The sequence below is a fragment of the Hydractinia symbiolongicarpus genome, chromosome 13 (assembly GCF_029227915.1).
Source record: "Hydractinia symbiolongicarpus strain clone_291-10 chromosome 13, HSymV2.1, whole genome shotgun sequence".
Lineage (NCBI taxonomy): Eukaryota > Metazoa > Cnidaria > Hydrozoa > Anthoathecata > Hydractiniidae > Hydractinia > Hydractinia symbiolongicarpus.
The window spans coordinates 23972970-23984697 of NC_079887.1; the positions used below are offsets into that span (position 1 = coordinate 23972970).

The window sequence follows — 11728 nt, forward strand, 5'->3', positions numbered from 1 at the left end:
CACGTACAGATCTTAAACGCACCAGTTTTAGGATGTTTGGCTAGGAACGAAGATTAGCTAGCTATAGCTACTAGCTAGCTAGAGCCTCACTTATTGCTATTCTGTATGGTATAAGAGCTTTTTATCCTAGCCAACATTTATTTTTATGTTGAGGCTGTGGCTATTTAGCTAGGTCCTTAAAAAGTGAAAGTATAAAAATGCAGTTTGGCTACAACAATATTCTTAAGCAATATATAATTTTTATGCTAAATGCAGTTAGCTAGCTAGGTATAGCTACATATTTTATTATTTTTCTGCAAACTTTTTCTGCAAATGAAATGGCTGAGCGATTGTTTTGGCTGGACGAGTAACGACTGTTCCCTGTGTTTTTATTTAAACCGAAGTTGCAATGAACATTTTTGGAAAAGGGTAATACGCCTTATGCGCCTGTTCAACTGTGTTTAACTGTACTAAGCGGTTAGCCCAGTGTTAAAAACAGACTGTTTTTTGTAAAAGGCTGTTACGCCTATGGGCATGTGCAACACCGTTTACCTGTATATACTAAGGTCAGCCCACCACTGTGACAATTAATTTTTAAACTTTCTTGGGAATCACGCCTGGACTAACCGCTGAGCCCTGTGTCTGCGAGAAAGTTTTTTTCAAAAGGGTATTATTCCTATACGCTGTGCAACACGGTTTAACTGTACTAAGCGCTCAGCCCAGTGTCACGATTAATTTTTTAACTTGCGCAAAATGTTATTCTGCAAAATGAAATAAAATTGACGATTGTTTTTGCTATGATGGAGTAACAACACTTTGTAAACTCTGTTTTTATATCAGTTATCGTTGCGGGAAAGTTATTTTTTGAAAAATATGTTACAGTCGCACACTATAATGGTGTATGCGCTTCAAAAGATTAACGACATACTGTATACCTGTACTAAAGCGCTCCACCTGATCGTGTGGGACAGTTTACGGCTCTTATTAAGCGCTCCACAGAGTGTTCAATGCCGGATCACACCTTTACTTGTCGCTTAACCCGGCGTTTCGACGCCGGGTTTCCCGGCTAGTCTCTTTAATAATAGCCGTCGTCTGTCTGTCTGTGTGTCCGCGAAAGCCGTGTCCCGTAACGGAAACACGAAATTTTTAAAATGCGCACCAATACCAAATGCGATATATTTCTGTCCCCTTTGTTGCAACGGGTTAATTTATAGGACGGACGACCCCGTGGATTTTTCCACGGGCTAACGACTAGGCTATATACTAATACCCGTATACGTCTGTCTGTCTGTCACGCAAAATGGTAGCTTAACTGCGCAAGTAGCGAGACGCACGTGATGCGGTATAAAAAGGACGGGCGAGCGTTAGCCCGTGGATTTTTCCACGGGCTAACGACTAGTTAAAACAATTCTCAAAAATTAAAACAATTCTAAAAATATAGACTTTACCATGTTTGTAAAATTGGACGGTCAAACTCTAATTAAAATCATTAGTTTCTTTCGCAAGTACTGAGACGTTGTGTAACGATGCTGGAGAGTGATTACCAAATATTAAATGTATAAAAACGGTAGTGGTGTGACGATCAAGTTTAACGCGTTTACCTGCAGCTAAGTGCAGAGATGATATATAACATCGAGACATTTTTAGATGAAAGGCTTTTTTAAAAACCCTTCCTCATTCTGTTATTGATAGCCTAGAGTTTTCCCGTTGGTTTCGCTTAATGTGCATAAGTCCCGCAATTAACAAATGACACAGGCATGTTGCTGTTTCTGTGGAATAAAATACTCATGCCTCTTTGATTGTGTAGAAGTTTTGTTTATTTTGTCGTTCTCAGATTATTTATACAGTAGAGTCTCCATAACTCGAACCTCTATAACTCGAATCTCTCCTTAACTCGAACAAATTCGTTGGCACCGTGAAAATTTCCTAATAAACTCTTATAAAAAAACCTCTACAACTCGAACCTCCATAACTCGAATCTTCCCTTAACTCGAACAAATTTTTTTGTCCCTTGGAGACTTTTCTCTCCATAACTCGAATTTTCTGACATCATAATCAAAATTCGAACAGTTTTCCTGATAAATTGGGTCTAAAAATCTTTTTAAGACGTGTTTTGCAGGCCTTATTATTAATTCGAATGATTAATGATGCGTCATCCAAACCTTTCGAACGTCTTTTTCGAACGTTTTCGAGAAAATCTAAAGAATTTTAAAAGAAAGACACTCTCATAACAATGTCGTCTGTGGCAGGATCAAAGCGCCGAATTGACAATAAGTCGTGCAAAATCAAGTACAAAGCTCTTAAAGCGTTGGAAAAGGGTACTGCGCCAAAGGATGTGGCAAAAGAGTTCAAAATTCCTCCAAGCACCCTGTCAACTTGGAAAAAAAATAAAGAAAAGATTTACAAGCAGTTTAACAACGGGCAAACATCGAAGAGATCAAAGCCAGAAAAATTCAAAGATGTGAACAAAGCTGTTCATAAATGGTTACTTATGATGAGGAGTGAGAATATCCCAATCAGTGGCCCGATGCTGAAAGAGAAAGCTCTTGAGTTTGCCGAAGCGTTGGGTGTCGAGTCATTTCAAGCTTCTCAGGGGTGGATGGCTAAATGGAAAACCAGGTTAGTTGACTAAGATTTTGTTTGTTTATCTTCGTGAAGATAAAATCTAAAAAAATGTTACAATAGCTTTGGTAGTTGTTTTTTCAAAATATCAATAGACTCTCTTTCAGAGAGGAAGGATAATTTGCATGGGACTTTCATCCCTAATCCATCACCAGCATTCAATGACTTTCCAGTAATTGTTATTTTGCAAACATTGAAGCTGTCATTCTTCAGAAAGTAAAATATGACTTTTGCAAAGCGTCCTGACTTTCCTAGTAGTAGATGTCCAATGATTTCTCCATCATTTTTCTTGACTGCAACTGCATATTTATCCATTTTATTTGTTGGTTCCATGAAACCATAAAATTCATCTCCAACAGAGGGTGTCCAATTACTTTTATAAACATGATACCCCATGACAAAAGCGTCGATTTCGTACGTAATAAGTTTAATGATAGGAAGTTCTATACAACAAATAATGTCTGTTAATCTTTTGACTTGTTGGACTTTCATGGCTTCCATGCTTTCTTTCACTCGTCAAAACTTCGAAACTTGGTAAAAATCGAATCTTTTTCTATTCGAATTCTTTCACAAATCAAAACATGGTAACAATCGAATGTTTTCTATTCGAATCATGGCCATGGCATTCTAAATTTAGAATTCCATGATTCGAATCAAACAAAATGTAAAGCTCCATCTACACTAGTCACAACTACAGAGATAAACGTTTTTCTCATCCATTCATTTCAGGTATGGAGTATCCTTCAAAACCATCGCTGGAGAATCACGGTCCGTCACTGAGGAAATGACAGCGCCATGGTCGGAGACAACATTACCAACCATTCTCTCCCGCTATCCTCTGGAAGACATTTTTAACGCCGACGAATTTGGGCTTTTCTTTCAATGCCTTCCCAATAAAACTTTGCATATGAAAGGTGATAAGTGTTATGGAGGAAAACACAGCAAAGTTAGACTTACTGGTTTAGCTGCTGGTAATGCCTTGGGGGAACGATTGCCAATGTTTGTAATCGGCAAGTCCGCCAACCCTCGTTGCTTTAAAGGTGTCAAAACACTACCCTGTCGATGCCGTTCGCAAAAGAAGAGTTGGATGTCTGGAGAGCTGTTCGAAGAGTGGGTACGCGAGCTTGATCGAAAATTCTCTGTCTCTAAGCGAAAAATTGCTTTGATTATTGACAATTGTACCGCACATCCTCATGTTGAAAACCTGGAATGGGTAGAATTGATCTTTCTTCCTCCAAATACCACGTCCCGAACCCAACCTATGGACCAAGGAATTATCCGCGCCCTGAAAGCAAAATATCGATCGCTAGCAGTGCGGAAATTGATAAAAGCCTTGGACGAGGAAAAATCGACTCCGAAGTTCTCGATTCTTGCAGCTATGTACATGCTAAGGAAAGCATGGGATGATGTTTCCAACAAAACATTCACCAATTGCTTTCGAAAATCAGGAATTTCCCAAAAGGATGCAGAAAGAGCGATCAACGAAGATTACGACCCTTTTAAAAGTTTAACCAGCGAAGTAGAAGAAGACCCAATTCCAACCCTCGATGCTGAACTCTCTTACATAAAACGAAGGTTTCCTGACCACATTGATCCTGACTTATCAACTGAAGATTTCGTTGATTTTGACATTGAAGTCAGTACATCCCATGGGCGTCTGAAGACTGCTGACATCATTGCTGAGATCACTGGGACTCAAGACGAAGAATTAGAAGAGGTCGACGAAGAAGACAAGGAGGAAGAAGATAAGATCACAAGACCGACGGCCGAGCAAGTGCGTACAGCTATCAACGTCCTCGAAGACTTGAGTATTTTTTCACATTTTGGAGAAGAAATGATAGCTTCCCTGAGGGACTTGAATCGTAATATCGCCAAAGATTTTGATATGAGTTGTAAGCAAACAGTTATCACCGACTTCTTTTCTAAATAAACATTAAAAAATTCATTAAAAGTGTATTGTTTTGACTTTCATTAACCTAATAGCCCCCTTAAAGTTAGACTTAAGATTAAATATAACGTTTTTATCCAGCTGGTTCACGTAAAGGGAGGATATTGCGCTAAAAGTTGAAAACCTCTACAACTCGAATGTCTCCATAACTCGAACGATTTCCTTTTCCCCGTGGCTGTTCGAGTTATGGAGACTCTACTGTATCATTTTAGAGACTTTTTCTACATTTTATTTAAAGATTAGTTGGATTAGGTAATAAATACCAATATAAAAAACACAACTTCGATTTTCGCCATTGTCAAAAGACTAACCCGAAAGGAGAAATTGCGGAAAATTTAAACTAAAGTATGAATGTTGCTTACACTTCAATTTTGATTTCCCACAATTTGTTTTTGTCACAGAAGACATCGAAAGCTTGTTATTTCGACGCAGTGTGTATTTCCAAGGTGCCTATTTGTGAGAAAAAAGCTAATTAGCTACTTGCTAGAGTCTGGGTACAAGTTATACCGAACGTTTAGCTAAAACTATATAGAACGGTAAGTAACAACAAACACATCGAAATATTAGCTATGTTACGAAGACAAAAAAGTATAAACACGATGGATTTTCAAAATCACAGCCAGCTGATGTTAACAAGAAAAAAATGTTAATCACTTTTAATAACACGCTGTTAAGTTTTCTGACGTTGAGGCACAACGTCAATAACATTATGTTAACGTAGCGATACGCTAAAATTATTTTTTTATATATTGTCAAAAATGAGTGTTATATTTCAAGAAATAAAAACGTATACTAGTCTATATACTAATACCCGTATACGTCTGTCTGTCTGTCACGCAAAATGGTAGCTTAACTGCGCAAGTAGCGAGACGCACGTGATGCGGTATAAAAAGGACGGGCGAGCGTTAGTATAACTTAATTACGTCTGTTTGTACCTCAATACGAGCAATTTCTTTGCCTGAAATATGACTTTTTTCAACGGGCGGCGTAAAAACAAGAAGACTGGAAATAGTAACAAAAATGACGTTGCAGAGTGCGACATTAAAAAGAAAAGGAGACATTACGATTTGTTGTAACTTATTCTTTAATAAACAAGAATAAAAAAACTGAGTATACACCACAAATAAACCCTTCTTATTTGTCAAAACACAACCATAACCAACAATTTCCCTCAAATGAACAGACAGTCTACATAAAAAACTTTTTGGTTTACAAACACTTTTGATGTATTGTCCCTCTCCCGTTGATAAACCGTTTTAATTTTGAAAAAGGTTAAAAAATATGAAAATGTATGGACGAAGGAGGACAGTAGCCCATCCTTTTTTGGAATTCTTTTGTGCGACCTCACCTTGGAAAGTTTGTATTTTAAATAAGAAACAATTCAGGGGGTAAAAGAGACAATTTTTTAATCTCTGAAGAAAATACAAAAATCGTCAGGACAGCAATTAGAACAAGAAGACTATTTCCAGAATGTGCTTTACTTTCGTTTGATGTTCGAGATGTTGATAACATCGGTTCACCCATTAGCTCACTCTAGCAACGTAGTATGTTTGCCCCCTATCAGAAATTAGATTTTTATTCGCGCAAAACAAAAACAATGGAAGTTTGCTTATGAGCTGCGAGAAAAGTTAATCATAAGTGGCGAGCAGAACGAAAATTTAACCCAAGGGGCCGTTCACATGGAGGCAGCCTGGCTCGGGCTAGCCGGGCTGTTAAAATGTAACATCCTGTCGTGGGCATCACGAATAATTAAAGTTGTAAAATAACTTTCACCTCCACGCAACAAAATCATCTTCGATGATTTTGTTGCATGGAGGTGAAAGACAATGACATCTTTAATGACATCTTCAATGACATCTTTAGCTTTTCAAAATCACCACTAGCCTGGTTAACTAAGCTTTCTTCTTCGAGTTGATAAAATGAGTTTCTCTCAAACAAAAGCTTAGACGCGAACGAATAACTCAGCGGAAACTGTGAGTTATTTACCAGTTGTTTACCAAGCTTGGCCAAATCTGACTCTAGTAAAAACTTTGTAGAATACTAATGTTTGTTAGGGTGAGTGAAACCACTCGCTGGGATATTTGGGATGAAAAGGGCTTTTCCCGATAATAATCACGTGAGCAAAGAATAATAGAATTAGTCAATAAAAAATCGCGGCCAGATTTTGGCCCCAGAAAAACCACACAGGATTGGAAAATTTACCCATGGTCAGTTTCAATGATCTTTGTTGTTTGTTGTTTGCGATGTTTTCTAAACTTTGTGGAAAAATCAGTTTCTGAAGGGAAATACCCTAAGGGTAGAGATTTTTTTCCGATAAGAATTACTACATAAAGTTACCAATTTGCAGTGTAAATTTCAGTCACCCTGCGATTGTTTGCGATGTTTCTTAAAATTCGTGGAATAAATTACGATTGGGACATTTAACGGTTTTCTTATGAAAGGTGAGTGGGCTCTCACTGCATTCTTTTACTATAAACCATCCTCATTCCTCGTTTCTTGAATAGCTTGAAATTAAATCGCGAAGGTGTCTGCCCAATACGGTGGCCCATAAGTGTCACGGCAAATTAAGCAACTCCACGGAAAAAAAAGAAACTTCAAGGCAACTTAAAAACTCTACCGCAAAATAAGACGTTCACAACAAAATTAAATATTTTCATCATTATGGCGCTCCGTTTTATTTACCTGATGGCACTTTATTGCTTTATTTTCATAATGGCGTATGTGTTACATACGGTATGTTACATGTTGTTGTAGTTGTGACTTTGGAAAAGTTTTCACAAATGTTTTTCTGTAGCAGTTTTTTTAGCAATGATGCAAACTACTGCAGGCAATGTGGAGTTGGTAAGGGTAGTTCTCTGAGAATTCTATAAAAAAATCCGAACCAGGCCATCAACAAAACATAAATATCCAGATTTTTTTATAGATGTTCGAACGCTGAGAGACGAAAAAAAAGATAGTGTTGTTACTGCTAATGATAAATCAAAAGGTTTGTTGATTTCTAATATATACAGTAAATATATCTAACAATAGTACACATGTTCAGGGGTTTGGTTAAAAAAGGTATTGGAACATATTTATGTAATCATCTTCAAGGAAATATATATAATATGTAATTGCTTTTTAAATCAAAAATGAAACCAAAAATAGTAATAATAAACGACATAGGAGTATTGATATTTCTTAAGTTATAAAAAATTGCGATATTTTGTTGTTCGTATCTTAGATGGAGAGGTCATACCACCACCATCAAAAAAGATGATGACTTTTCAAGAGTATTGAAAAGAAAAGTCAAAGCAGTGGCACGGTTACACCTCCAATAGTGTCTCTAAAAACAGAAGGCAACCCAACCTAGTGTCCAAGATGTTGTGATATCGGGTTGATGTATTGGAGGGAAAAAGAAGCTAAGTTAATGTGTAAACGAGGTAAAAGAATTAGCTTGCGAGTACCAAAAACTGCAAAAAAATAGAAAATCAGTTTTAGCTGAAAATATATGGAAGCAATTCCATACTGATATATATAATGAAAAAGATCTATACACATTGTTGTATGAAAGTGGCGAAGAAGTTGAAACTCTCCCTACCAAGTAGCTGTTGGAAAAGATTTCAAAAGAATACCTTTGTTCTTGTGTAAATATAACGACATGGCAATATCAAATCTGGATTTTTTCGATACCTGTACAAATGAAAATGACGGTGGACCAGATTCAAAAGTAATGAAAGTCTGTGATGAGGAATCGTATGAGCCACCATGCATCATTGTTAATGAGGATAGTGATGATTCAAAAGCTGGTACCCATGAAACAAAGAAAGCACCAGTTGCACTTTTAAAATAAGAGGAAGTTTTGCAACTTATTCACAGTAAAGTGACACAAGAAAGTCATTTTTTCTTCGTAATACGGAGAAATGGAACTCTTGAAAGAATCGTCACTGTGTGGCAACGTGAAGCCAATTTGACTTTTCAGAGTTTCTTTATTTGTCGTGAACTTTCTTTATTTGCCGTGAACTTTCTTTACTTGCCGTGGACTTTCCTCTGCAACACTAATATCTATTTTATCTGAAAAATTTGTCTAGTTCTAATTTTTTTTAACTTCGATTTAGCTTCATCTCTGACCTAGTAATTACGTATCAATTGTGCATGTTTCGTATGTATCAATTGCTTTGTTTAATTCACAAACGTAAGCTTTGATAAACATAAACGAAAGCGTGTTTGAAGCAGCACGTCTATTCGTCTCAATAATTTGACACCAAGTGGAAAAAATAAGTCACATGTGGGTCTGTATTTTGGCTATGAACAGGTAAGAAAATCTCGATTAAATTTTGCTTTACTATCTACTATCAAGAACAGCAAAGATGTGAAGAATTCCATGACCCTATACTAGGCGTTTTAACTTTGTTAGAAGCTGCATATCCTGCCACGTTTTCATTTAAATCAAAACATTAGACCAAAGCAAGAAGTTGAGAAAAGTATTTATTGCCTCATATTTTGTTTATTAGCCAAATATTACATTTTGGAGGCTGTATTATGCTACGTAATGCATCAAAAAACAATAGGTTTTTTTTGACGATAAAGTATACGACAGAGAAAAACATTGAAAACATTTCATGGGTTTTGATGTGTCTGACGACATGACATACGACATGCCATTTTATCTCGAAGCCTCAACATTTAAAAAATTCTATCAAATAAGTTTTCTAGAAACAATATCATGCGTATTCACTGTCTCTTTTAAACAAAGGTGTGGCGGAACGTGTATAGGAGAATACATTTCGTATTTTTTTGCTTAACAAAGAGTTAGTTGTATTTGCTTGAACTGTTACAATAATGAGAAGATGGGAGAAAAATCAAACTATTAACGTTGTTTTTAAGAGGATGTTGTGTGATAATTGTTTCATCAGAATATAATTGGTGATACAACCGTCATTTTAATTATTTTGAAGACTATGAGCAATATTTGTTAACACCAATAATTCATGTCTGAGCCCAAGTTTCTAAATATTCTAATTTACGCGTATCACGGGCTTAAAGTTTCAGTTTTCGCGAGTTTATTGATTTATACGCATTTATTCAACATTATTTTAAATCAAATAAATATTTGCTGTATTCTTGTACCTTCGGAATTTAACATCAGATAAAATAATTGTGCACCCTTAGAGGGGGTTTTTAATAATTTTCGATAGCTTTCAATATTCTTCTAATATACCGATTTCGAGGCCCTTTTTTTAGGAAATCAAAATTACGCGGTGAAGCATCACGTTGCATATAAAAAATAAACGTGTTTTGAAATATAAACTTTTTGACGAAAACATTAGCTATTGTATTCACAGAATTAATACTGAGTTAAACTATCAATAACGTTGATAAACGCGTACTATACAATATTTATCCACCCTTAAGGCCCAATACAAATATAACGACGACGTTGTTTTCTCAAATGGCTACCGTAGATGTCATCTATATATTCTATCGTTAATTGGAATAATTTCCCTCTTTATTATCAATATAAAAAAATTAAAGAAAAGTAAAGTTTATTTTCAAAGATGGAATTTTTAATTAGAATACTCAACAAAACAAAAAGCAAAAACGAAAGGTTTTTTCAACGCTTTTTCAAATAAAATATTGTTCAATTATAAGAACGTCATATTTCACGTCGATATATTCTATATACAGCGTTGTTACGGAAAAAATCATGGTTTCTAAGTTTTTCTGCACTTTTTGTGAATTTGCTATAACTCTCTTGTATTTGTGGGCTTGATACCCAATTCAGTTACATTCAGTGTTATTATAAAGTAAATGTTTAGAAATAATATTAACTCTAATTTTTATCCATTTCTTTCCATTATTTGACAACACTTGACAGGTGTAGCCGAATAAGTCACTCCCCGGGATTAATTTTCCTTGCAGTTATCGTCTAGTATAAATATTACCCTTTTTAGTTAAGCATAAAACTCTAATATTTTGTACTAAATAATGGGAATTCTTTTTTTTTTTAAGAAAGCCAAGCTGAGGCTAGATTTGAAATGTATTATTATTTTTATATCGTGTTGCTTCGAAAAATAGGGAAGTATATGGCCAATTTGATGATGACGGTTGATGATGAGTATGATTAGGATGAGAAGGGATCGATGTTGTGTGAATTATTTTTTGTTGAAACATACAGTTATATTAGCAAAAATAAAGTGAATTGATTGAAATCATTGGTTCTTTTCAATCCTAGATTAATTAGAAATATTTCGGCTAAGAACGTTCATAACATGCTCCACATTCTTTGCAAAGTCTTAGTGTCAACATATGAGCTAACTTCCGGTGAGAAGCAGTGCTATTGGTAAAATGAATGACTGGTATCGTTTTTAAAATCAAAAGAAAATATCTTTTTATACAGTACGATTGAAGAGAGTTTCGCAATAAGTTTTGTCAAAGAGCCTTGGGTTTCCTCTCTCTTTTCTTTTTCAAGGACAATGAATGTTTTAAGGTGGCACTGAACAACACAATGTTGCCTCAGAGTGACAAATATTGATCTCAGATGAAAGTTATTTACAGATTATTTTTGTTCCATTATATTATAATTGTGAGAGTTAATAGCAGAAAAAAATTATTTAGTTCTAGTGATTTTTTGAAAGTATCCTTTTGGCCAACAATGTGTACGTACAATGTAGGTATAGCTACCAACGATTTCTGCCCCCAATCTAACACGGACATTTTTTTAGACAATTAAGTGAGCTACACCAAACTAAAAAGACTTAAATCAAGCGTTTTCTCATTTCAACGTACACTTTTGGCTTAAACAAAATCAAGCTTCATTTCTGCAAGACTTAAATTTTCGCCACTGAAAACCGATGAATAATTAAAGCCCTTTTGAATCTCTATATTAATAATAGCCGTATTTTGTTTGTCTGTCCGCAAAAAACCATTGTGTTGGGGAACAAGAAGTGTGACATATTAGGACAGGCGACCTCGTTTTTTTAACGACTAGTGTATTATAATATAGACTAGTCGTTAACGACATGTTGACGACTAGTCTATATTATAATACACAACTTTGGATAAATTGTAACTTTGAGTAGTGGTTGGATAATCCCCGTAAGTTTTTTTTATGACTAACGACTGGTTTTAATAAATATTGCCTGGGTCGCAAAATATTCCTTCATTGATGAGAAAACACTTTAAAGGAAATTTCATTTA

At 35.5% G+C, this 11728-nt stretch overlaps 1 protein-coding gene across 1 annotated transcript; it reads left to right on the top strand.

Annotated features, from left to right (window-relative positions):
- The first annotated feature begins 2212 nt into the window (after positions 1-2212).
- Positions 2213-4531, top strand: LOC130623275 (tigger transposable element-derived protein 4-like). The gene is made up of 2 exons (XM_057438745.1): positions 2213-2598; positions 3331-4531. Exons 1-2 carry the CDS (start codon positions 2213-2215, stop codon positions 4529-4531), a joined length of 1587 nt encoding a protein of 528 aa, XP_057294728.1.
- Positions 4532-11728: the final 7197 nt, after the last annotated feature.